This window comes from Hemitrygon akajei, chromosome 25 (assembly GCF_048418815.1).
Source record: "Hemitrygon akajei chromosome 25, sHemAka1.3, whole genome shotgun sequence".
Lineage (NCBI taxonomy): Eukaryota > Metazoa > Chordata > Chondrichthyes > Myliobatiformes > Dasyatidae > Hemitrygon > Hemitrygon akajei.
The window spans coordinates 21,193,392-21,219,911 of NC_133148.1; the positions used below are offsets into that span (position 1 = coordinate 21,193,392).

General features: G+C 45.3%; 1 protein-coding gene across 2 annotated transcripts in view; it reads right to left on the reverse strand.

Moving 5' to 3' along the window:
- LOC140716417 (uncharacterized) overlaps positions 1–26,520 on the reverse strand; it is an 89,678-nt gene that overhangs the window by 48,801 nt on the left and 14,357 nt on the right. The window contains exon 3 of one of the 2 annotated variants that reach the window (XM_073029128.1): positions 19,153–20,610. In XM_073029128.1, coding sequence (XP_072885229.1) covers positions 19,153–19,940 — 788 coding nt within the window. In that variant the 5' untranslated portion in view covers positions 19,941–20,610. Of the gene's footprint in view, positions 1–18,015; positions 20,611–26,520 lie in introns of those variants that run through there. The other variant, XM_073029129.1, reaches the window with a different exon arrangement.

Sequence of the window (26,520 nt, forward strand, 5' to 3'; positions counted from 1 at the left end):
AAACACAAAAAGAGCAGAAAATAAACAATAAATATGGAGAACGTGAGATGAAGAGTCTTTGAAATTGAGTCCATTTCAGTGATGGGACAAGTGAAGTTGAGTAAATTTATCCCAATTAGTTCAAAGGCTGAGTGGTAATAACTGTTCTTGAACCTGGTGGTGTGAGTCTGATGGCAGCAGCGAGAAGAGAGCGTGATCTGGGTGGTGCTACTCCCTGATGGATGCTGCTTTCCTGTGACGAGCTCCAGTGGTGCGGGGGGCTTTACCCGCGATGGATTGGGCCATATCCATTAGTCTTTGTAGGATTTTCCATTCAAGGGCATCGACGCCTCCATACAGCCAGTCAACATACTCTCACACCACATCTGTAGAAGTTTGTCAAAGTTTCAGATGTCATGCTGAATCTTCACAAACTCTTACCAAAGTAGAGGCCCTGCCGTGCTTTCTTCATAATTGCATATTCTGGGTTTATGGAATATAGCAAATTCTAATTTCAACAGAAACCAGATCTGAATATTATAGATCGAATTTAAAATACAGCACAGAAAAACTATATTCCTGAAGCTGCATTTTGAAGTTAATTATTGACCAGAAAACACCCAATTGACCCTGAGATGTCTGTATATGTATATGTATGAATGCAATAAACACCCATTCTTTGTGATATGGTGCAACTCAAACTACCTGCGTCTCAATATCACCAAGACCAAGGAGATGGTGGTGGACTTTAGGAGATCTAGGCCTCATATGGAGCCAGTGATCATTAATGGAGAATGTGTGAGCAGGTTAAGACCTACAAGTATCTGGGAGTACAGTTAGACGAGAAGCTAGACTGGACTGCCAACACAGATGCCTTGTGCAGGAAGGCACAGAGTCGACTATACTTCCTTAGAAGGTTGGCATCATTCAATGTCTGTAGTGAGATGCTGAAGATGTTCTATAGGTCAGTTGTGGAGAGCGCCCTCTTCTTTGTGGTGGCGTGTTGGGGAGGAAGCATTAAGAAGAGGGACGCCTCACGTCTTAATAAGCTGGTAAGGAAGGCGGGCTCTGTCGTGGGCAAAGTGCTGGAGAGTTTAACATCGGTAGCTGAGCGAAGGGCGCTGAGTAGGCTACGGTCAATTATGGAAAACTCTGAACATCCTCTACATAGCACCATCCAGAGACAGAGAAGCAGTTTCAGCGACAGGTTACTATCGATGCAATGCTCCTCAGACAGGATGAAGAGGTCAATACTCCCCAATGCCATTAGGCTTTACAATTCAACCGCCAGGACTTAAGAACTTTTTAAAAGCTATTATTAATGCTTTTTGAGATAATGATTTAGATGCATATCATATTTTTACTGAGTTAAGTATTGTATGTAATTAGTTTTGCTACAACAAGTGTATGGGACATTGGAAAAAAAGTTGAATTTCCCCATGGGGATGAATAAAGTATCTATCTATCTATCTATCTATCTTCTCCTGAAATGTCTGCATATGCATGAATGCAGCTCAGAGAAGTGGTGATTAACACTCATTTTGGGTGTGTTGGTGTTGTGGTGAACTAGATATACCTGTCTGACTGCTCCTGTGGCTCCTCCCACAGACCCTGCTGTATAAAGGCGACTGTGGGCTGCTGCTCTCCCTCATTTTCCCCAGGATGTAGTGTTGTTTATTCTTCCAGTCAATAAAAGCCGATATCTCGCTTCCTAAGTCTCAGCGTGAGTTATTGATGGTGCATCAGGTGTAAAGATCAATGTATTTGAAAATAACTCCAAGGAAGTGTCATAAGGGGATGCATTGCAACTATAGAAATTGTCCTGTAGTTAAACAGGAGAGAGTCTGCAGGGGCAAGTAATAGGCAGGTGAGATGAAGTAAAGCATCAGAGTAGGGTATAGAGGAAGTGGGCGGGGGGGGGGGGGGGTTGGAAATTTATTTACCAGAGGGAGAAATCAATATTCATGGTGTCAGGTAGAATATGAGGTGTTGTTCCTCCACCCAGAGGGTGGCCTCATCTTGGCACAAAAGGAGGCCGTGGGCCAATATGTCAGAATGGGAGTGGAAAATGGAATTAAAATGTTTGGCCCCAGGAAGTTCAGTTTGTAGCGGGATGAAGCCTCCAGTTTATAACACGTCTCACCAATGTGAAGCCGCAGACACCATGAACAACCCTATCAGATTAGAAGGTGAAGTGTTGCCTCATCTGGAAGGACTGTTTGGGGCCCGGAATGGAGGTGATGTATGGCCAGGTGTAGCAGGTGTAAGTGCCGGGGGCAGATCAGTGGGGAGGGACGAATGGGCGAGGGAATTGTGGAAGGAGTACACCCTGTAGGAAGTGGAGGGGTGGAGGTGACAAAATGTTTAGTTGTAGGATCCCTTTGGAGAGGGGGGAAGACGTGGAGGATGATGTGTTGATGTGAAGGCTCATGGGATAGTCGATAAGGACAAGAGCAGCTCTATCGCTTTTAAGGCAGCGGGAAGATGGAGTGAGTGTGGATGGTTGGGAAATGGAGGAGATGTGGGTGAGGACAACATCAATAGTGGAAGGAGGGAACCCCTGTTCTTTGAAGAAGAACGTCTCTGATGCCCTGGAATGGAAAGCCACATCCTGGGAACAGATATGGTGGAGATGAAGAGAACTGAGAAAGGGGGAAGTAGCATTTTTACAGGAGATGGGGTGGGAAGACATACAGTCAATTTAACAGTGAGAATCAGTAGTATTACAAAAGATATTGGTTGATAGTTTGTCTCCAGAGATGGAGACAGAGAGATTGAGAAAGGGGAGGGAGGTGTCAGAGATGGACCAAGTGAATTTCAGGGCAGGATGGAAGTTAGAGGCAAAGTTGATGAAATTGACGAGCTCAGCATGAAGCAGCATCGACACAGTAGTCAATGTAGCAGAGGAAGAGTTAGTGGGTATTACCCGGGCAGGCTTCGAACGTGGACTGCGCTATGTAGCCAACAAAGAGTTAGGCACAGCTGGGGCCCATGCCTAGCCCTTGGGTTTGGAGAAAGTTGAGGAAGCCGAAGGAAAATTTGTCCATGGCGAGGACCTGTTCTGTCAGAGGGGAGGAAGGGTGGTGGAGGAGGGGGGATTGGTTAATTCAGAGAGCTTTGAGGCCTTCTTGAAGGGGGCTAGAAGTGTATAGAGACTGAACATCCATGGTGAAGGTGAGGCAGTCAGCGCCAGGGAATTGAAAGTTACTGGGAGATCGAGGCCATGACAAGTGTGATAGATTTAGGTGGGATGGGACTGAGCCGAGGGGGTAGAATGGAATCGAGGTACGAGGACATGGTCAGTGGGGCAGGAGCAGGCAGAGCCAGTAGGCCTACCCAAACGGTCAGGTTTGTGGATCTTGGGTAGAAGGTAGAAGCGAGCAGTGCAGGGTTAAGGAAACGGAGTTTGGTGGCAGTGGATCCGTGTTCTCCGGAATGGAAGAGGTCAGCGATGGTGTCAGAGACAGTTTTCTGATGGTCTGGAGAGGGAATCTCTTCAAGGGGTAGGTAGGAGGAGGTGTCTGAAAGTGGCCACCTGGCCTCAGCAGGGTGGAGGTCAGTGCGGCCCACCCCCTTTGACTGTGGGTGTGGTGGTGAGGTTGGGACTGGTGCAGAGAGAGTGAAGGGCAGTGCTTTCAGAGGGAGTAAAGTCCTGTTGTTACCTTTGTTTTTGAACATACAACAATCTGATGTAATGCTGGGTCAGGGAGCCCCTCTCCTGAGTGACTGTAAAAGCTCTCAGCTTGTGAGTACCAAAGAAAGACTTTTGTACTGTCAGCTATTTGTCTCGTTCATTGATGGGCACAACACACTTATGTGCTGGGACCAGGACAGGTCCTCCGAAATAACACTTGAGGAATTTAAAGTTGCCGACCCTCCCCACCTCTGATCCTCCGACAAGGACTGGCTCATGGGCCAGTGGTCCCCTCCTCTGGAAGTCAATAATCAGCTCCTTGGGCTTGCTGGACACTGAGTGAGAGATTGTTGTTGTGGCACCACTCAGCCACATTCTCAATCTCCAAATTGGAGCAGATCCAAGTCACTTCTCGGGCGGGAGTTAATATAGTTCAACACCAAACTCTCAGAACTCTTCGTCACTGTGGATGTAAATGCTGCTGGGCGATAGTCATTGAGGCAGGGTACCATGTTCTTCTTAGGCACCGGTATAAGTGAAGCCTCAGACTGCCGAAGTGAGAGGTTAAAGATCTCGGTGAGCACTCCAGCCAGTTGTTCAGCACAGGTCAACCTATCTTCATAAGACATGCCAGGCAGCAACTTGGTAAATTTTCTCCGCACCCTCTCTAAAGCTTCCACATGCTTCCTATAAAGAGGCGACCAGAACTGAATGAAATATTCCAAGCGTGGTCTGTCCAGGGTTTTTTAGAGCTGCAACATTTCCTCTTGGTTCTTGATCTCAATTCCCCCCCCAACTACTGAAGACCAACTGGATTTGTCTATTATGCCAGATGACCCTGAGCTTCTAAACCCTCTGGTCCAGGGTCTTACTAGCATTACAGAATGATTGAATTCAAATTTCCTCAAACTAAATAAGGGAAAAAAACCAGAAATTTTGGTTATTGGTAGCAATAAAAATGCATGAATTTTAGAAATAAACTTGATCATCTGACCTTACAAATCAAACTGAAAGTAAAGAATATAGGCATTAATATTGATTCTGAGCTAAATTTCAAATCAAATATTAACCATATCAGTATCATTTAAGGAAAATTGCATGAGTTTGATTTCTTATAACATCTCAAGATGCAGAGTAATCGAAATACACCTTTGTAATTAGCCAGTTAGACTACTGTAATTCACTCTTTTCAGGACTGCCTAAGATAGGCATAGCAGCTGGCTCATGGGCAAGATTCTTAACCAAAAGAAAACAAAATCTGCGCATATTTTGCCAGTTTTGGCATCATTACACCGGCTGCCTGTTTCCTTTGGGATCAACTTTAAAATACTCGTAATTGTATATCACACTCTGAATAATCTAGCTGCTCCACATATTTTGGAGTGTCTATCCCCTTACATTCCTAATCGTAATCTTAGATCAGTGGATATCGGCTTGCTTAGTGCTCCTAGAACTAAGAATCAGAACACTATACTGACTGAGATATGCCAGGCTAGTATAGTGGAACATTTCAAACCACCTCTAAAACCCTACATTTTTAATTTGAACTACTTATAGGATTACTTAATGCCTGTTGATGTTGATTATATTTATGTAATTTGGTATAATATAAATAAATAATTTTCCACTCAAGATCAACCAAGTACTTATTACTATATTTGACTACAATTTATTTTACATTATGTTTGTTTTTACTTATGATCTTTAATTTTGCCTCATATTGATAATGATTTTGATTTATCATTACGATCTATGTAAAACACTTTGAGCCTGCATCTTAATGTAAGAAAGGTGCTTATGTAAATAAATTATTATTATTGATAACTCTAACAACTTACACAGTAAGTTTCAGGGATCTTGGCAGGGGGTTCCCAAGATCCTCTGTTCCTCCACACTGCCAAGAATTGTGCCGTTAACCCTGTACTCTGCTCCAAAGCGAATCACTTCTCCAGGTTGAACTCCAGCTGCTAGCTCTGCATCCTGTCAAAGTCCCACGGCAACCTCAATAACCCTCCTCACTATCCACCAACTTCATCAACTTCTATGTCACCTGCTAACTTATTAACCCACCCTTCCACCCGCATCCAGGTCATTTATAATAAATCACAAAGCGCAGGGGTCCCAGAACAGATCCCTGTGGAACACCACTGGTCACCAACCTCCAGGCAGAAGATAGTCCATCTACTACCACCCTCTGCCTTCCATGGGCAAGTCGATTCTGAATCCACACAGCAAGGTTTCCCTAGATCCTTGGCCTCCTGACCTTTTGAATGATCCTACCATGGGGTAACTTATCAAATGCCCTACTAAAACCCATACACACTGCAGTCGCTGTTCTACCTTCATCAGTGTGCCTCGTCACATCCTCAAAGAGTTCAATCAAGTTTTGTGAGGAATGCCCCTCAAAAAGCCTTCATGACTATCCCTAATCAGACTATGCTTCTCCAAATGTCTTTAAGAATCTTCTTCCATAATGTGCTTACTATTGAAATAAGAATCAGAAGCCTATAACTCCCAGGATTATTCTGACTCCATTTCATGAATAAGAAATTAACATTTGCCACCTGCCGAGCACCCGGTACTGGTCCTGTAGACAGTGAGGATGCAAAGATGCAGTATTCTCTCCCCTTGCTTCCGGTATTAACCGGGGAGTATTTCCTGTCTGGCTCTGTTTAGGTATTACCTATCCTAAAGTTCTCAAAAGTTTCATCCACTTTCTTAATGTCGACATGTTCAAGCATTTCAGCCTGTTTTATGCTGTGCTCACACATGTCAAGGTCCCTCTCACTGGTGAATACTGAAGTAATGTATTGACTAAGGATCTCCTCTACCTCCTTCAACCCCGGTCACGTTCCCTCCACTATCCTGATTGGTCCTATCCTCACACCGACCACCCGACCATTCTTCATGTTATGTGGAACATATCTGGGTTTTCCTTAATCCTACTTGCCAAGGCCTTCTCATGCCCCCTTCTATTTCTCCTAAATCGATTCGTCAGCTCCTTCCTGGCTACCTTGTAACTCTGTAGAGACATTGATGGATCTGGGGTTGAGAGGGTGAACAGCTTTAAGTTCCTTGGCATACACATCACTGAGGACCTCATGTGGTTTGTACACACCGGCTGTGTAGTGAAAAAAAACCCTCTTTCACCTCAGACGGTTGAAGAAGTTCAGCATGAGTCCCCAGATCCTAAGAACTTTCTACAGGGGAACAATTGAGAGCATCCTGACTGGCAGCATCACTGCCTGGTGTGGGAACTGTACCTCCCTCAATCGCAGGACTCTGCAGAGAGTGGTGCGGACAGCCCAGCGCATCTGTAGACGTGAACTTCCCACTATTCAGGACGTTTACAAAGACAGGTGTGTAAAAAGGGCCCAAAGGATCATTGGGGACCCGAGTCACAACCACAACCACAAATTTTTCCAGCTCCTATCATCTGGGAAACGATACTGCAGCATTAAAACCAGGACCAACAGGCTCTGGGACAGCTTCTTCCACCAGGCCATCAGACTGATTAATTCATGCTGATAGAATTGTTTTTCTATGCTATATTGACTGTCCTGTTGTACATACTATTTATTACAAATTACTATAAATTGCACATTGCACCCAAAGACAGAGAGGTAGCTAAGGTATGTGAAGGATGTAAGAAATAAAGTCAATTCAATTCAATGTTGGTCCTTGCTTACTAAACCTTACGTAAGCTTCTCTCTTCCTCTTGACTAGATGTCCACATCTCTTGTCAACCATAGTTCCTTCACCCTACCATCCTGTCCCTGCCTCAATGGGATCATCCTGTCCGGAACTCCCTGAAACTGTTCCCTAAATAACCTCCACGTTTCTGTTGTTCATTCCTGTTCCAATTTATGCTCCCCAGCTCCTGCTTAATAGCATCATAATTCCCCCTCGCCCAATTAAATCCTTTCCCTACATCTGTGCAGACACAATGATAAATCTTGTTGTGCAAGGCATTTATACAGATCATATCGAAACATCATTACACTAAGAGAAAATCAAGACTGGAATGAAGGACATACAGGAATTAGAAGAGTTCCAGAGAAAACACCGGGAAAGGAGACAATACTGTAAGATGCAAGGGCAGGACAAGGTAGATTGTGAGGGTATCTTTATCACTCAGGAGATCTGTTCACTCATTTCATTACAGAGGGATAGAAGGTGTCCTTGCACCTGCTGGGCACTATTTCAGGTTTTTGTATCTTCTACCTGACGGGTGAAGGGGCAAGAGAGATTTCCGCTGTGGGTGGGGTCTTTGATTATCTTGACTGCTTTACTGAGGCATGGGAAGTGTAGACAGATTCCACGGAGGGGAGGCTGATTTTTGTAACAGATGGACTGTGTTCACAACTCTGCAATCTCTTGTGGACTTGGACAGAACAGTTGCCAAACAAAACGATGCATCTGCAGAAGATGCTCTCTATGGTTCATCTGTAAAAATCGGTGAGCCTCATTTGGGACACACTGAATTTCCTTAGCCTTCTGAGGAAGTAGAAGCATTGCCGTGTTGTCTTGATCATAGTGTACACGTGGATGATGGTTACAGCTAGGAACTTGAAGCTCTCAACCATCTCCACCTCAGCATCACTGACCCATCCATGAGCGTCTGCTCTGCCCCACTTCCTGATGTCAAAGACCAACTCTTTAGTTCTGCTGACATTCAGGGGAAGGTTGTTAACATAACACCAAGCCACGAGGCTCTCTAACTCCTTTGTGTACTCTGTCTGGTTGTTATTGGAGATCTGGTCATCAGTGAATGTAGATGTAGTGAGAGCCGAGTCTGACTACACATTAGAGCATATATGTCAAACTCAAGGCCCGCGGTGGAATTATCTTTGGCCCGCGAGATAATATCTAATTACTATTAAAGCTGGCCCCAGTAATCGAAGCGCCTATGGCGTATGATATGGCTAATGCTGAGTTTATTCAGGTACCAGGTTTTCAGGGTTTTTAGTGTTTATTCGGCAGTCTTCTTCATAAGAAACGGAATTTGTAAAGTGAAACACTTTGTAGTTATAGCAGAGACTGAGACACATGAGAGCAGGCTGAAAAAACGGAGGCAACGAAAGCTGCGTTCGCACGCGTCCGACTGATCCGGCCCGCATGAAGCTGCATTTTGCTCAATCCGGCCCGTGACCTAAAATGAGTTTGACACCCCTGCATTAGAGAGTACAGGGGGTAGAGTAGGAGCCTGAGGATGCAGCCTTGTGGCACACCCATGTTGAGAATAATCATGGCAGAGGGGTTTGCTGCCTATCCTTACTAATTATAATTATCTACGCTCTTCAGGATTTTATAAACCTCTTTAAAGTCACCCCTTAGTCTCCTTCACTCCAGGGAAAAGTCCCAACTTATTGATGTTGTCCTTGTAAATGAAACCTAATGGTCTTGGCAACATTCAAGTGAGTTTTTTCTTCACCTTGACAAGGCTAATCTCATCCTCGCTATAGCACGGCGACAAGAATTGTACGCATTAGTCCCTGTGCTGTCTCAGCTTTGTCTGTAGAGCTGTAACTTGGCCTCTGAACCCTGGTATTCAAAGCCCCAATGGATGAAGGAAAGTAGGCCATACGCCTTCCTCACCAACATCTCTCATGCCGTCTCCAGGTTCATGGAATGAACTTGTATTTGTTGGTCTCTGTTGTACAACACTCCCCAGGATCCTGTCATTCACATGCATGTCCTATCATCATTTAACTTCCCAGAATGTACGATGTCACACTTTTCAGAGAGAAATTCCATTTGCCATTCCTTTACCCACTTTCCCAGTTCACTCAGATCAGGTTGTAACCTCAGACAACTTTTCCTCTGTGAAGTACACTGCCAATTACGGTATTGCAGCTAAACGTACTAATCATTAAACTTACTTTATCATCCACAGCTTAATATATAGGACAGTCAACAGGGGATGCAGTACTTTTCGGTTACATTAAAGAAGGATCTTGAACACATCAAGTTTATAAAATAGAATTGAATTGACTGACACCCCGGCAGAAACAACCCACAGCAGTGCTCAGGAATGGTTAAAACTGCAAGCGAATTTAGTGCCTAGAATTGAAAGATTAATCGTCAGCTGTAAACAGAGTCTCAGGCCCTGAAAGAAGCAATTTAAAAGTCTATATTCCAGTCCTTTCCTGGGAATGTCCCGCAGCTCTTCCTGCGCACCTTTGAGGAAGGGTCCGATGCTGCTTCATACACCAATGCTGAGCTCATCGATTTCATCAGCTTTTCCTCCAATTTCCACCTTCCCCTTAAGTTCACTTGGTCCATTTCTGACACTTCTCTCTCCTTGCTCTATCTCTTTGTCTCCATCTCTGGAGATAAACTGCCTACCAATATCTTGTATCAACCTACCGACTCTCGTCGCTAATGTGACCATACTCCTTCCCATTCTGTGACCCTTAGTGATGCCATAACAACAACCTCTTACTGTCAGCAAAACACTAGTTCAGTTTTTCTTAGTTTAGGGTTTTTTTTTCTTTTTTTATAAATATCTTTTTCATGATTAATTACTAAGAGATTGGGAGGCTAAGCTCTATTTGTCACTCGAAATATGTGTTTTTACATGTTAACGTTATTAATGTAATCCCAATCTCTATGTACCATTATCAGTATTGGTATGTTTATTAATCTGAAAGTTAATAAACAGATTGAAAAAGAAAAAAAAAGAGACCAAGGAGCTTATAACTGATTTCAGGAGAAAACCAGAGGTCCATGAGCGAGTCTTCAAGGAGGATCAGAGGTGGAGAGGGTCAGTGACTTTAACTTTCTTGCTGTTATCATTTTGGAGGACCTGTTCTGGGCCAAGCATATAAGAGCACTTAAGTAGAAAGCACGACTGCACCTCTACTTCCCGAGGGCTTTGCGAAGATTCGGCATGACACCTGAAACTTTGACAAACTCCTACTGATGTGTAGTGGAGAGCATATCGACCGGCTGCATCACAGTCTGGTATGGAAACACCGATGCCCTCGATGGCCCAGTCCGCCCTCAGTAAAGCCCCCAGTGACCACATCTACAGGAAGAGTTATTGCAGGAAAACCGCCTCGGCGTCGGGGACCCCCACAACCTAGATGTGGCGAGCGTCGGCGTCAGAGGCCGACTGAAGTTTTGGAGTGCGAATATAGAAAAAGCCGTGGTAGATGTCTGGAATGCACTGCCTGGTATGGTGGTAAAGGCAAATACATTAAAGACTTTTAATAGATGTTTGGATAGGTACACGGATGTGCGGAAGATGGGGATTATGGACATTGTGCAGGTAGGAAGGATTAATGTTTGCTCTACAGCTGGTTCAGCATAACATTGTGGGCTGAATGGCCTGTTCCTGTGCTGTACTCTTCTATGTTCCCTTCTGGCCACTGCTATCAGGAAGGAGATACAGAAGCCTTAGTATTCACATCACCAGGTTCAGGAATAGTTATCACCTCTCAACCATCAGGCTCTTGAACCAAATGGGATAACTTCACTTGCCCCATCATTGAAATGTTCCCACCACTTATGAACTCACTTTCGAGGACTCTTCATCTCATCTCTCGGTATTTATTGCTTATTTCTTTATTGTTATTATTTCTTTCTTGTTGTGTTTACAGTTTGTTGTCACACACTAGTTGAACACCCAAGTTGCTGCTGTCTTTCATTGATTCTATCATGGTTATTATTTTATTATGGATCTATAGAGTAAATGCAACTCAGGGTTATATATGGTGACAATTACCTGATTTACTTTGAACTTTGAATGCCATTCCATTTTCTCTGTCCTTTGTCTCTACCGCATCTGCTCCCAGGATGAGGTTTTCCTTTCTGAAACATCAGAGTTGTCCTCCTCAAATAAGTAAATTTATTATCAAAGTACATATATGTCACTGTATAAAACCCTGAGATTCATTTTATTTTGGACACAGTCAATGAATCGAATAACCATAATAGAGTCAATTTCTCCCGATGTCCACTCTCCCCTTCTGTCAGATACCTTCTTCTCCAGCCCTTTACCTTTTCTATCACCTTCCATCATCTCCCCTTCCCCACCCACCTGGCTTCACCTATCACCTTCCAGCTTGGATTTCTTCCCCTTCCCCCTCTCCCCCACCTTCTTATTCGCGTTTCTGCCCCTTTTTCATGCTCAGTCCTGTTGAAGGGTCTCATCCCGAAGCACTGACTGCCCATTCATTTCCATAAACGTTGCCTGATCTGCTGAGTTCCTTCACCATTTTGTGTGTGTCGCCGTGAATTTCCAGCATCTGCAAAATCTCTCGCGTTTATTAAAAACTTGAAAAACACCTTCCGTGGTGTTCTATTTTAACCAGAAACCCCTCGTCTTCGGAATGCGCTTTATCAGTGAGTGCTGGGCAAGATTTCCGAGCGTGCGCAATGTTCAAAGTTCAAGATTCAAAGTAAATTTTATTATCAGGGTACGTGCATGTCACAACATACAACCCTGACTCTTTTTCTGCGGGCGTACTCAGGAAATCCACAGACCAACAACTTAACAAACTGTGCAAGTGCAGATATAAATAAATGGCAGCATCTAACGAGCATGAAATAACAATATAACGGAGTCCTTAAATGAGTGTAGTTATCCCCTTTTGCTCAAGAGCCTGATGGTTGAGGGGTAGTAACTGTTCTTGAACCTGGTGGTGTGGGTCCTGAGGCACCTGAGGGCGGCAGCAAGAAAAGAGCCTGGCCTGGGTGGTGAGGGTCTTTGATAATGGATGCTGTTTGTGTATGACAACGTTTTATGTAGATTGTCTCAATGGTTGGGAGGGTTTAACTTGTGATGTACTCGGCCCAATCCACGAGCTTTTGTAGGATTTTCCGCTCAAAGGCATTGCTGTTCCCGTACCAGGTCGTAATGCAGCCAGTCACCACACATCTATCGAAGTTTGCCGAACCTCCGCAGACTCCGGAGGAAGTAGAGGCGGTGCCAATGCGAGCCGATGTCTCGGGGAGGGGGTGGGGGGAACCATAACGTTAGAATTACAATCGGGCTTAATATCACCGGTATGTACGTCATGAAATTTGTTAAATTAGCGGCAGCAGTACACTGCAATGATAAATACAGATAAATTAATTTTTAAAAAAATCAGTCGAATACAGCAAGTCTGCCCCCTCGCTGTGAAATAGGCGACATCTCTCCCTGAGGGAGAGCCTGTGGCATGTAAACAATGGCTTTGTTGACTGCGAATCGTGGTCGTTCTCTGGGCGCTTTGCTGTTGTTGCTTGCTGGGTGGTGGGCGCTGATGATTTTTGCTGAAATGGGTGGGGTGGTTGATGCTTTACTGCTGCTTGCATGGGGGAGGGGGAAGAGGGGGCTCTGGGGCTTGAATGTTTTCTGTCGTTTATTCTTTGGGGGGGGGTCTGGTTTTCACGGATGTCTGTGAAGACTAAGAATTTCAGGTTGTATACCGTGTGCATTCTCTGATAACAAACTAAACCACGTATTAAATTGTTACATTTAAGATAATGCAAAACAGGAAAAAAATGAGGTGGTGTTCACGGGTTCAATGCCCATTTCGGAGTCGGATGGCAGAGGGGAAGAAGCTGTTCCTGAATCGCTGACTGTGTGCCTTCAGGCTTCTGTACCTCGTTCCTGACAGTCACAGTGAAAGAGCATGTCCCAGGTGTTGGGGGTCCTTAATAATGGACGCCGCCTTTCTGAGACACCCCTCCTTGAAGATGTCTTGGTTACTACTGAAGCTGATGGAGCTGACTAATTTTACAACTTTCTGTAGCATTTTTTTTCAATCCTGTGCCCCCAAGCCCCATACCAGGCAGTGATGCAGCCTGTCAGAATGCACACCACGGTACATTTGTAGAAGTTTCCGAGGGTCTTCTTCCCTCCCAGAGGGAGGCCACAGGAACTCAGAGCCGTGGCCTGCTGGCAGAGAAACAGCGCGACTCCAGAGGCTGCAACACTGAGGCAGTCCCGACCCTCTCCCCTCTTCCTCATCCAGGCTGAGGGCATTCACCCACTGAAAGTGTCGCCACGACCCGTAATGGAGAGGTCCAATCACAAACAAGAGAAAATCTGCGGATGCTGGAAGCAACAAATACAGAATGCTGCAGGAACTCAGGTCTCGGCCCGAAACATTGACCGTACGCGTTTCCGTGGACGCTGCCTGGCCTGCTGAGTCCCTCCAGCATTGTGTGTGCGTTGCCGTAATGGAGAGTGTGGCTTCTAGAGCACTGCGCATTTTGGGTAGGACAGTGGTCATTTCAGACCAGTGGCACACTGTATTGAGAAGGCAAACAGAACGGATTGAGAGGAGTTCAAGCATACGAATTTCAGCCAGTTCCTGAAATCCAAATCCAAGCAAAAAAATTAACTGTTTAGTGTCTTAATGCCATCAATACAGCAGATTAACACCGTTCAGGGAGGAAACTTTTTCTGTCTCCTCAGCAAAATACTCTCATCAATTTGACTGAATCTGCCCTTTACTTTGGAGAATGATGGAATTCCTTCATCTCATTTTGCAGTGAATCTTTCTGGGATACCTTCCCCAAATGACTACTTAAAAAAAAAATTTCAAACAAATTATTTTCCTAATAGAGGATCATAAGATATAGGAGCATAATTAGGCCATTTGGCCCATCGAGACCACCCCACCACTTCTCTCTCAGCCCCAATCCCCTGCCTTCTCCCCATATACATTCATGTCCTGACTAATCAAGAATCTATCAACCTTGTCTTAAGTATCTCTGATGATTTGGTCTCCATAGCTACCTGTGACAACAGATTCACCACTCTCTGTCCTCATTTCCATTCTGAATGGTCACTGAGGCTGTGTCCTGTGGTCTTAGACTCCCCCACCATAGGAAGCATCTGCTCTACATCCATTCTATTGCAGTCTTTCAACATTCAATAGGTTTCAATGAGGTCACCCCTCATTCTTCTGAATTCCAATGAGTAGAGGCCCAAAGCCATCAAACGCTCCTCACATGACAAGCCTTTCAATCACAGAATAATTTTCATGAACCTCCTTTGAATCGTCTCTAATTTCAACACATACTTTCTAAGATTAGGGACCCAAGATTGCTCACAATACCCCCAAGTGAGGCCTCAACATTACATCCTCGCTTTTAAATTCTAGTCCTCCTGAAATTAATGCTAACATCACATTTGCTTTCCTCACCACTGACTCAACCTGCAAATTAACCTTTAGGGAATCCTGCACAAGAACTCTCAAGTCCTTTTGCACTTCAGATATTTGAATTTTCTCTCCGTTTAGAAAATAGTCTATGCTTTTATTTCTTCTTCCAAGTTCATGACCACACACTTCTTTGTGGAGGCATTAGTAATGACCTTTCAAGAATCATTAGTTCCAGAGGACAGAACATTGCAAATGTCACTCCACTTTTCAAGAAGGCAGAGGGACAGAGGAAAGGAAATTATAGGATAGTTAGTCTGACCTCAGTGGTTGCGAAGATCCTGGAGTCGATGGTTAAGGATGAGGTTTCTGGGTACTTGAAGGCGCATGATCAAATAGGCCAAAGTCAGCACGGTTTCCTTAAGGGAAAATCCTGCCTGACAAATCTGTTGGAATCCTTTGCAGAAAAAATAAGCAGGATAGACAAAGGAGAATCAATGGACGCTGTGTACTTGGATTTTCAGAAGGCCTTTGACAAGGTGCCACTCACGAGGCTGCTTAACAAAATAATAGCCCAGGGTATTACAGGAAAGATACTAGCATGGATGGAGCATTGGCTGACTGGCAGGAGGCAAATAGTGGGAATAAAGGGAGTCTTTTCTGGTTGGCTGCCAATGATGAGTGGTGTTCTACAGGGATTTGTGTTGGGACCCTTCACTTACTTTATATACCAGTGATTTGGATGATGCGATTGATGACTTTGTGCACAAGTTTGCGTCTAATATGAACATAGGTGGAAGTGCCGGTAGTTTTGAGGAAATAGACTATAGAAGGATTTAGACAGATTAAAAAGAACGGTGAAAGAAGTGGCAGATGGAATAGTGGCAGGTGTGTGGTTGTGCAGTTTGGTAGAAGAAATAAAAGTGTAGACTGTTCTCTAAATGGAGAGAAAATTCAAAAATTCTGAGGTGTAAAGGGACTTGGGACTTTGTGCAGGATTCCCTAAAGGTTAATTTGCAGGTCGAGTCAGTGGTGAGGAAGGCAAATGTGACGTTAGCGATAATTTTGAAAGGACTAGAATATAAAAGCAAGGATGTAATATGGAAACACGGATGAGGCCTCTCTAAGTGTTGTGGGCAGTTTTGGGCCCCCTATCTAAGAAAGGATGTGCTGATATTGGAGAGGGTTCAAAGGAGGTTCATGAAAATGATTCTGGGATTGAAAGACTTCTCATACGATGGCTCTGGGCCTTGACTTTCCTGAATTCAGTGAGAACCTCATTAAAACCTACCAAATGTTGAAAGGCCGATACAGAGTGTATGCTTCCTACAGATGGGGAGCGAGACCAGGGGTCACAGACTCTGTTCACTTAGAACAGAGATGAGGAGGAATTCCTTTAGCCAGAGAGTGGTGTATCTGTTGCCACAGATGGCTGTGGAGACTGTCATTGAGTCATTAAGGCAAAGGTTGATAGGTTCTTGGTTGGTCTGGGCCTGAAGGGATACAGGGAGAAGGCAATATATTGGGGTTGAGGAGAAAATGGATCAGCCATGGTGGAGCAGACTCGATGGGCCAAATGGCCTAATTCTGCTCCTATATCTTACGGCTTTAATGAAAATGCTTTGGTACTCAGCAGGAATGAATGAGGAGCAGTGGCTCATGAAGAGGGCAACCCCTGTGGAAATGGGTGGGGGGGAGAAGATCTGGGAGAGAGTGATCACCGAGGAGAGGGGATGGACAGAATCAGGTTTATCGTTACTGACGCGTGTCATGAAATTCGATGTTCAGTGCAATACTTTAAAAAAACACTATAAATTGCAATAGGATTTACAACAACATTTTTATTGTGTACTTTGTGCTTATTGTAAGTTTATGCTGCATGGGATAAGGAGAAATAATAACTCTATTCTTCTTTGCATTCACATACTGAAGAACAACAATAAATAACCTTGATCCTTGATACTGACTCTCCATGGCATCTAGCTTTACCCAGAAAGCATCCTCTCAGTATTATCCAAACTGAAGTCCTACAGTGGTATCTGCATGTGCAAGGCCAACCTCGCCCGAGCCAGTGTCTCAGGAGGAGGAGTCAGGAGCACCAATGGTTTTGTTCCCTGCCCTGGCGGAGGGAGACTGCGGGGACAGGTAGGGGCGGTGTACTGGCCGGAGACCTCAGCCAACACCAAAGCCGAGCCGAGGAGCGGCTCTCAGATGGGGCAGAGTTGGTGCCATCTCCCAGAACCCTGTGAGCAATCAAACAGGCAGCAGTAGACTAGAAGGCAGAGAAGTTAGTATAACTTAGTCAATAAATAAATAAATAGTTTCAAAGATAAATGAGGTAGCGTTAATGACTTTATAGACGTTGAGAAATCTGATTTCAGACAGAAAGAAGCTGTTGCCAGATCGTTGATGTGTTTTAGTGAGTCTGATCTCATTTTCCCCCCATTCACTCCACACTGTTTTTGGTGGTAAATCTTCTGCAGGCTGCTGCTGCCTTCCTAAAACCCAAGGTCAGTACTGGCCCAGGATCTTTCTGTTGTCTAAGCAGGATGTGGAACCCTTGCCCTGACTCAGTCTCCAGGTGGCACTGCGTAGTCACAGGAGATTCTGCAGATGCTGGGAATCCTGAACAACTCACAGAAAACGCCAGAGGAACTCAGCAAGTCAGACAGCGGGCAGTAAGCGTTCAACGTTTCCGACCGAGACCCTTCCTCAGGACTGGAAGGATAGCGGTGGGGGAATGGGAAGGAGTACAAGCTGGCAGGTTAGACCAGGTGAGGGGGAAGGTGGGTACGAGGTAAGATAGGTGGAAGAGATAAAGAGACAAGGGAGGAGGAGGAGGGATCTGATAGGAGGCAGAAGAAAGGGAAGGAGGAGGGGCCCCCAGAGGGACGTGAGAACAGAAAGAGGGAGAAGGTAAACCAGAGGGAGGTGATGGGCAGGTCCACCTGGTCTTGTGCTTCCAGTCTCCTCACCTTATTCTTCTGGCTTCGTCCCCCTTCCTTTCCAGTCCTGATGAAGTGTCTGTTCATTCCCTCCACTGGTGCTGTCTGACATCATTCTGTGTGTTTTGCTCGAGGCATTTGCCGCAGACACGAGTATAGTAATCTTGAATGAGAAACGTACAGACTGTCGAGTGTGGAGCCCCCTGCCAGATGTGGCAGAACCATTTAGGAAATTCTTAGATAGGCACGTGGACGGTAGGAAAATGGAGAGCGGGGTAGGAAGGAAGGATTAGATGGATATTAGGGTAGGTTAAAAGTTTGGCACAACATCATGGGCCAAAGTGCTGTAGTGCTGTAGTGTTCTGTAGTGTTCTGTGTTCTATCGACTCTCTCTATATAACTCAAGCCTTTCATTCCTGCTATCACACTTGTGAACCTCCATTTACACTTTTGCCTTTATCCGTCCTATTTTAGGTGTCCAGAATTGGACATGAACTCCGTGAGATCTCAGCGACATCTCGTGCAGTTGCAACGCTGGTGCTAACTCTTGTACTCGATCCCCCGACCGATGAGGGTAAATGAGCCAAACGCCTTCATCACCCTGTCTACCCATACGCCGTACTTGTAGGTCTCTCTGTTCTCCAAAGCTCCCCAGGACAATGAATTCACTGTGCAAGTTCTGTCCCGGTTTCACTTCCCAAATTCAACACCTTACCCTTGGCTTAAGGACTCCCCCTGCAGTTCTTGGCCTATATTCCCAGGCGAACCAGATGTCGGACCCTGGAACAACCAAACAGAACACACTGAATTTGCTCAGCAGGCTGAGTTGCGCCCATGGAGGAAAAAGGTAGAAGTTAAAGTTTCAATGCCGAGACCAAGCGTCAGGAGACCCAGACCGTCGACACAAACTTTCTGCCTCCACAGATGCTAATGGACCCTCGGTGGTTGTGCTACCTGCTTTGTGCGACCATCGTACCACAGGTAAAGGCCATTCTGCCCCTCTCACCTGCAGCACCAGTCAGCAAGGTCACACCTGACAGTGACTGGACAGTGTCATCCGACATCCCGTGATCCCTTTAACATCGGGAGTTTCCTACTGAGGTCGATGACCCTCGTTTTCCCATTTTGTCTCCCATCTGCCGTGTTCTTGCCCAACCCTTCAGCTTGTCCACATCCCCCTCAAGCCCGGTTCATTCACACCGAACAGATTTATTTATAATCGGTGCAGAATACAAATGTACCTGCAGTTCCAGGGGAAACAACCCAAATGTGTCCAGTGACCAGGGTCCAAACCTGGATGTGATCAACAGCAGCAGTAACTGTAGAATCAGTTCCTGCAGTCACTTGTGAACTCACCACTCTCAGAGCTGCAGTGTTTAAATGCCCCACGTATGTTCTGCACACTTAAACTTTCCCTTCAGTGTGAGTTCGTCGGTGCCTCCAGAAGTGAGATGATCGAGCAAAGTTCTTCCCACATTCTGGGCAGGTGTACGGCCTCTCCCCCGTGTGAATTCGTTGGTGGGCCAGAAGCTGTGATGACCAAATGAACCCTTTTCCGCACTCGGAGCAGGCGAAGGGCCACTCCCCGGTGTGAATCCGTTGGTGCGCCAGAAGCTCGGACGACTGCGTGAACCCCTTCCCACACTCGGAGCAGGTGAACGGCCTCTCCCCGCTGTGAATTCGTTGGTGCGTCAGAAGGACAGACGATTGAGTGAACCCCTTCCCGCACTCGGAGCAGGTGAACGGCCTCTCCCCGGTGTGAATTCGCTGGTGTGTTAGAAGTTGGGATGACCGAATGAACCCCTTCCCACACTCGGAGCAGGCAAAGGGCCTCTCCCCGGTGTGAATTCGTTGGTGCGTCAGAAGGCCGGATGACCGAGTGAATCCCTTCCCGCACTCGGAGCAGGTGAACGGCATCTCCCCGGTGTGCATCCGTTGGTGTGTTAGAAGCTCGGATGAACGAATGAATCTTTTCCCACACTCGGAGCAGGCGAAGGGCCTCTCCCCAGTGTGAATTCGTTGGTGCCTCACAAGGCCAGATGACAGAGTGAATCCCTTCCCACACTCGGAGCAGGTGAACGGCCTCTCCCCGGTGTGAATCCGTTGATGCATCAGAAGATCAGACGACTGCGCAAATCCCTTCCCACAATCGGAGCAGGTGAACGGCCGCTCCCCGGTGTGGATTCGCTGGTGTCTCTGCAGGCTGAAGGAGTTCTTGAAAACCTTACCGCAGTGAGAGCAGGTGAAAGGCCTCTCCCTGGCGGGAATTTGCCGGCGGTCCATCCGGTCGCCGGGTTAGTTGAAGTCCTTCCCGCAGTCGGTGGTTGGATGTCTGAATGAGCACTCTTCCAGAATAAGAGATTAGGATGGTCTCTCCCTGGTGGTTCACCAAGGGGGATGAGCAAGTGAATCGGACAACTGAGTGAGTCTCTTCATGCGCCTGAAGCAAGGTGACAATGTTTCCTCAGGACCTCAGTGATCAGTCAGTAAAAAGATGACCGAATTAATTACCTTCTTCAAATGGAAACAGGTAGAAAGAAGATTTGAATACTCTCAGGGAAATGGATCAAGTTTATCTCAGTCAAAAGAACGAATGTTTCACTGGTTCAAAAACAAGGATATGGTGAACACGTTTCCAGTCACAGATCAGGTGAGCTCACCTCCCCCAAAGTGTCACACACGGTCTCTCGTTGCAGTGGCTGTTACTTTCCCAACCACACACTAGTGGTTTCTCCCCTCCCCGCTGTAGACAACGTGTCTTCTCCCCAGCTGTGTCGCGGTCGGTGCCTGCAACAGCCCTCACTGCCTGGGGTCTGAAGTGAAACAAACCAGCGTCTCTCCCTCCACGCTCACAGGCCGATGATATTCAGGTGCTGGGGAGCTGAGTGGGGTGTGGATCGGATGTGATATTCCGTCTGAGATACCCAGTCGCAATTCCTCCACCTTCGATGTCCTGTAAAAAGTTACAAAAACCATCAGTAAGTACAGGGTAGTGACAGACTCAGAACAGATCACTTTAGTCTCCTGGGTCAGCTGTGACTCAGTTGGTAGCTCTCTGACTTTGACACTATAACTGTGACATTTAGGCATTTGGCCCATCGAATCAGCTCTACCATTCCATCATGGCTGATTTATTACCCCTCTCAGTGGCATTCTCCTGCCCTCAGCCCAGAAGCTATGAAGTCCTGACTAATCAACAACCTGTCAACCTCCGCTTTAAATATACCCAATGACTTGGCCTCCACAGCCGTCTGTGGCAACTGGCAACCCAATGGCAAGTGAAATTCCTCCCCATCTGTTCTAAATGGACATCCTTCTTTCTGAAGCTGTGCCCTCTGGTTCTAGACCCTCCCACTACAGGAAAAACACCCTCCACATCTACTTTCCATTAGCCCTCTCAATATTCGATATGCCTCAGTGAGATCCCCATCATTCTTATGAACTCCAGAGAATGCAGGCCCGGACCAATCAAACGCTCTCATGCGTTAACCCTTTCATTCCCGGAATCACTCTCGTGAACGTCCTCTGGACCCTCTCCAGCACCAGCATATCATAATAAAGGGTGCAAAACTGTTCACATTTCCCTAAGCGTGGTCCGACCAATGCCTTATAAAATCTCAGCATCACGTCCTTGCTTTGATATTCTAGTTCTCTTGAAATGAATACGAACATTCTATTTGGCTTCCTCACTCACCATTGACTCAAGCTGCAAGTTAACCTTTAGGGAATCCCGCATGGGGACTCCCACATCTCTTTGCAACTCCAATTTTCTTCCTGCTTAGAAAATAGACCATGCATTTATTCCTTCTAACAATGTGCATAATTATAAACTTCCATACACTATATTTCAACTGCCACTTCCTTGGCCAATCAGCTAACCTCCTATCCATGCTAGTATCTTTCCTGTAATATGATGGGCTCTTATTAAGCAGCCTCATATGCAGCTCTTTGTCAAAAGCCTTCTGAAAATCCAAGTTAACAACATCCACTGACACTCCTTTGTCTATCCTGCTTGTTATTTCCTCAAAGAATTCCAACAGATTTGTCAGGCAAGATTTCCCCTCAAGGCAACCATGCTGACTTTGGTATTTAATCACGGGCCTCCAAGTATCCTGAAATTTCATCTTTAATAATGGACTCCAATATCTTCCCTACTACTGAAGTCAGGCTAACTAGTCTACAATTTCCTTTCTTCTGCCTCCCTACCTTCTTAAAGAATGGAGTGACATTTGCAACCTTCTAGTCCTCCAGAACCATTTCAGAAACTAGTGATTCTTGAAAGATCACCACTACTGACTCCACAATCTCTCCAGTTCCTCATTCAGAACCCTGGGGTGTAGTCCATCTGCTCCAGGTGATTATAACCATATAACCATATAACAATCACAGCACGGAAACAGGCCATTCCGGCCCTCCTAGTCCGTGCCGAACTCTTAATCTCACCTAGTCCCACCTACCCGCACTCAGCCCATAACCCTCCACTCCTTTCCTGTCCATATACCTATCCAATTTTACCTTAAATGACTCAACTGAACTGGCCTCTACTACTTCTACAGGAAGCTCATTCCACACAGCTATCACTCTCTGAGTAAAGAAATACCCCCTCGTGTTTCCCTTAAACTTTTGCCCCCTAACTCTCAAATCATGTCTTCTCGTTTGAATCTCCCCTACTCTCAATGGAAACAGCCTATTCACGTCAACTCTATCTATCCCTCTCAAAATTTTAAATAACCTCGATCAAATCCCCCCTCAACCTTCTACGCTCCAATGAATAGAGACCTAACTTGTTCAACCTTTCTCTGTAACTTAAGTGCTGAAACCCAGGTAACATCCTAGTAAATCGTCTCTGCACTCTCTCTAATTTATTGATATCTTTCCTATAATTCGGTGACCAGAACTGTACACAATATTCCAAATTTGGCCTTACCAATGCCTTGTACAATTTTAACATTACATCCCAACTTCTGTACTCAATGCTCTGATTTATAAAGGCCAGCGTTCCAAAAGCCTTCTTCACCACCCTATCTACATGAGACTCCACCTTCAGGGAACTATGCACTGTTATTCCTAGATCTCTCTGTTCCACTGCATTCCGCAATGCCCTACCATTTACCCTGTATGTTCTATTTGGATTATTCCTGCCAAAACGTAGAACCTCACACTTCTCAGCATTAAACTCCATCTGCCAACGTTCAGCCCATTCTTCTAACCGGCATAAATCTCCCTGCAAGCTTTGAAAACCCACCTCATTATCCACAACACCTCCTACCTTAGTATCATCGGCATACTTACTAATCCAATTTACCACCCCATCATCCAGATCATTTATGCATATTACAAACAACATTGGGCCCAAAACAGATCCCTGAGGCACCCCGCTAGTCACCGGCCTCCATCCCGATAAACAATTATCCACCACTACTCTCTGGCATCTCCCATCTAGCCACTGTTGAATGCATTTTATTACTCCATATTACTCCAGCATTAATACCTAACGACTGAACCTTCTTAACTAACCTTCCATGTGGAACTTTGTCAAAGGCCTTGCTGAAGTCCATATAGACTACATCCACTGCCTTACCCTTGTCAACATTCCTCGTAACTTCTTCAAAAAATTCAATAAGGTTTGTCAAACATGACCTTCCACGCACAAATCCATGCTGGCTACTCTTAATCAGATCCTGTCTATCCATATAATTATAAATACTATCTCTAAGAATACTTTCCATTAATTTACCCACCACTGATGTCAAACTGACAGGTCTATAATTGCCAGGCTTACTTCTAGAACCCTTTTTAAACAATGGAACCACATGAGCAATACGCCAATCCTCCGGCACATTCCCCGTTTCTAATGACATCCGAAAGATCTCCGTCAGAGCTCCTGCTATCTCTACATAAACTTCCCTCAAGGTCCTGGGGAATATCCTGTCAGGACCCGGAGATTTATCCACTTTTAAATTTCTTAAAAGCGCCAGTACATCCACCTCTTTAATTGTCATAGGTTCCATAACTTCCTTACTTGCTTCCCACACCTTACACAATTCAATATCCTTCTCCTTAGTGAATACCGAAGAGAAGAAATCGTTCAAAATCTCTCCCATCTCCCTCGGCTCCACACATAGCTGACCACCCTGATTCTCTAAGGGACCAATTTTATCCCTCACTATCCTCTTGCTTTTAATATAACTGCAGAAACCTTTCGGATTTACTTCCACCTTATTTGCCAAACCACTCGTATTCCTCTATCTTCAGACCTTTCAGCTTCCCAAGAACCTTCTCCTTGGCAACAGCAACTGTACTCACTTCTGCCCTCTGACACTCTTGAATTGCTAGTGTCTTCCACAGTGAAGATGGATGTAAAATACTTAAGTTCATCTGCCATTTCTTTGTCGCTCCCAATACTACCCTCTCCGGTGTCATTTTCCAGGGGTCTGATCTGTTCTTAACTCTTTTATACTTTATATATTTTTTAAAAACTTTTTGTATCCTTTTATATTACTGGTGTGCTTACCTTCATATTTCAACTTTTCTCTCCTTATTGCTTTGATTGCCTTCTGTTGTTTTTAAAAGATTCACACTAACCTTTGCTCTGTTATATGCCCACTCTTTTGCTTTTATATTGTCTTTGATTTCCCTTGTCAACCACGGTTGCCTCTTCCTCCCTTTAGAATGCTTCTTCTTTGGGTCGTCTCTAACCTGCGTTTTCCAAATTGCTCCCAAGGACTCCAGCCAGTACTCTTCTGTCATCATTCCTGCTAGTGTCCCCCTCCAATCAACTTTGGCCAGCTCCTCTCTCACGCCTCTGTAGTTCCCTTTACCATCTGACTTAACCTGCTCCCTCTCAAACTGCAGAGTGAATTCTATCATATCAAAGCAAAATCAAACCAAATTCAAATTTAATCATCATGCAACCATACAGGAATAGAGCCAAATGAAACAGCATTCCTCCTAAAGGTTCCTTTACCTTAAGATCCCTAATCAAATCATTTCATTACACAACACCCAATCTAGAATTGCCTTTTCCCAAATGCGCTCAAAGACAAGCTGCTCTAAAAAAGCCATCTCATAGGCATTCTACAAATTCCCTCTCTTGGGATCCAGCACCCAACCTGATTTTCCCAATCTACCTGCGTATTGAAATCCCCCATGACTACCCTAACATTGCCCTTTTTACATACCTTTTCTATCTCCCTTCGTAATCTGTAGACCACATCCTGAAGGCCTTCAATATGTAACTCCCATCAGTGTCCTTTTACCCTTGCAGTTTCATAACTCTACCCTCTACATCTTCTGATCCTATGTCACCCCTTTCTAAGGATTCGATTTAATCTCTTACCAATAGTCACTCCCCCTCCCTCCCACCCCGCCTAACTGTCTGACCTTTCAATACAATGTGTGTCCTTGACTTTAATATGAAGAAAGAAAGACTGGATCAACTAGGCTTATACTCACTGGAATTTAGAAGATTGAGGGGGGATCTTATTGAAACGTATAAAACTCTAAAGGGATTGGACAGGCTAGATGCAGGAAGATTGTTTCCGATGTTGGGGAAGTCAAGAACGAGGGGTCAAAGTTTAAGGATAAAGGGGAAGCCTTTTAGGACCGAGATGAGGAAAAACTTCTTCACACAGAGAGTGGTGAATCTGTGGAATTCTCTGCCACAGGAAACAGTTGAGGCCGGTTCATTGGCTATATTTAAGAGGGAGTTAGATATGGCCCTTGTGGCTAAAGGGATCAGGGGGTATGGAGAGAAAGCAGGTACAGGGTTCTGAGTTGGATCATCAGCCATAATTATACTGAATGGTGGTATGGGCTCGAAGGGCCGAATGGCCTACTCCTGCACCTATGTTTCTACGTCAAGCTCCCAACTATGATCTTCTTTCAGCCAGGACTCAGTGACGCCCAGAACATCATACTGGCCAACCTCTAACTGCATTACAAGATCATCTACCTTTTTCCGGATACTGTGTTCATTTAAATATAACACCGTCAGTCCTGTTTTCATCACCCTTTCTGATTTTACCCCCTATTACACTTTAATTCATCCCACTGACAGCAATTTTGTCCTGTCATCCGCCTGTCCTTCCTCACAATCTCACTACGCACTGCATCTACTTGCAAACCAACCCCCCCCCCCCCCGATTACTCCAGTTCCCATCCCCCTGCCAAATTAGTTTAAACTCTCTCCACAGCTCAATTCAACCTGCTCAGAAGCATATTGGTGTCCAAGGTCAGGCATAGCCTGTCCTTTCAGTGCAGGTTATACCTTCCGCAGAAGAGATCCAATGATCAAGAAATCCGAAACCCAGCCCTCTGCCCCAATTCCTCAGGCATGCATTCATCTGCCAAACCATTCTACTCTTACCCTCACTGGTGTGTGGCACAGGCATCAATCTAGAAATTACTACCATTGAGGTCCTGCCTTCCAACTTCCTAGCCAACTCCCCATATTCTCTCTTTAGGACCTCATCTCTTTCCTATTTATGTCGTTGGTATCAATAGCATGACTTTGAGCTGCTGAAAGTTCACTTTCTTGTGGGCCTTATCAATAAATCTATAGAGGAAAGGCCACCCAGCTTGGGTGTTCAACCAGCGTGCAGAAGAGGAATAATAATAAATAAATAAACAGCAAACGTTGAGAACATGAGATAAAGAATCCTTGAAATAAGTCATTGGTTGTGCAAACATTTCAATGATGGGGCCAGTGAAGTTATCCCCACTGGTTCAGGACCCTGATGGCTGAAGGGTAATAACTATTCCTAAAGCTGGAGGTGTGAGTCCTGAGGCTCCTGTACCTTCATCCTGATGGCAGCTGTGAGAAGAGAGCATGTCCTGGCCAGTGGGGGTCCCTGATCATGGA